Source organism: Condylura cristata, unplaced genomic scaffold, assembly GCF_000260355.1.
Source record: "Condylura cristata isolate star-nosed mole 26May11 unplaced genomic scaffold, ConCri1.0 scaffold00009, whole genome shotgun sequence".
In the NCBI taxonomy this organism is placed as follows: Eukaryota; Metazoa; Chordata; class Mammalia; order Eulipotyphla; family Talpidae; genus Condylura; species Condylura cristata.
The window spans coordinates 1,327,778-1,328,718 of record NW_004567110.1 but is presented as its reverse complement, the minus strand read 5'-3'; the positions used below and the strand labels follow the sequence as shown (position 1 = coordinate 1,328,718).

The 941-nt window shown below is 72.3% G+C and overlaps 1 protein-coding gene across 1 annotated transcript in view; it reads right to left on the bottom strand.

Annotated features, from left to right (window-relative positions):
• Positions 1–868: 868 nt before the first annotated feature.
• NAPRT (nicotinate phosphoribosyltransferase) overlaps positions 869–941 on the bottom strand; it is a 1,959-nt gene continuing 1,886 nt past the window's right edge. Inside the window, exon 4 of the mRNA XM_012722874.1 lies at positions 869–931. Within this exon, the coding sequence (XP_012578328.1) occupies positions 869–931 (63 nt within the window). The remainder of the gene's footprint in view (positions 932–941) is intronic.

Genomic DNA, 941 nt, shown 5'->3' with positions numbered 1-941 from the left:
GGGCGGATGTGGGGCCCGGGGCTCGGGGGTGCCCCGAGAGGGAACATCTTGTGCGCGTGCTTGTGTGAACCTGTCTCGGCTCAAGCGCCCAGACCCGCCTGTGCCCTGAACCCGTCACCTCGCCAGCAGCACGCGGGCTCTGCCCAGCCCGAGCCCTGGGGAGCCAGAAGAGCCGGTCGGGCCGAATTCCTGGCAGGCGGAAGCGCTGCCGGAAGCACCCCAGACGCCCTGCGTTCCCGCACGCCCTCGCAGCCTGCCTGTGCCAGCCCTGCCCTCTGTGCCCGGGTGTCCAGGGCCTGCCCTGAGCCGCGCCCAGGAGCCCACGGGCAGTCATGGGGCCTTGAGGTCACGGGCAGTCATGGGGCCTTGAGGTCACGGCTGCCCGGAGCCCAGCACCCCAGGCTTGGGGGCGGCCCCAGGCCCTGGGCCCCAGTGCTGGCTCTCTGATGCACAGGCTGGGGCGGGCGCCGGGCAGCGTGGTGGCGGCTGTGCCCAGGAGCCCTCCTGCGCGCTGCTCTGGGCAAGGCACATTTGGGGCCCCCTGACTCCAGGGGCTCGAGAAGCCCCACGAACAGAACCCAGGGGCAGTGCCTGCAGGTGGACGCGGGGTCAGCACTGCCCGGCCCCACCCTGTGGCCCTCCTGCGGTCACTCCTGCTGGAGATGGAGGCCCAGCCCCTGGGCTGCTCCCTTGAGCCTGGGGCCCCCACCCCGGGGAAGCTCACCCCCCCCCAGAACCCAAGGCCGGCCTGGCGCTGGCCCCTCCCACCCAACGGGCCCCAACGGGCCCCCACATGCACGGCGCAGAGCAAAGACAGGCACACGCATGCTGGGGACAGCGAGTATTATTTCCAGGCGGCTGTGGGCGCTCAGGGCGGCGGGGTGCCCCCCAGTCTGCCCACCAGCGCCTGCAGCTTCTCAGACAGCGCCACCTGCAAGGAG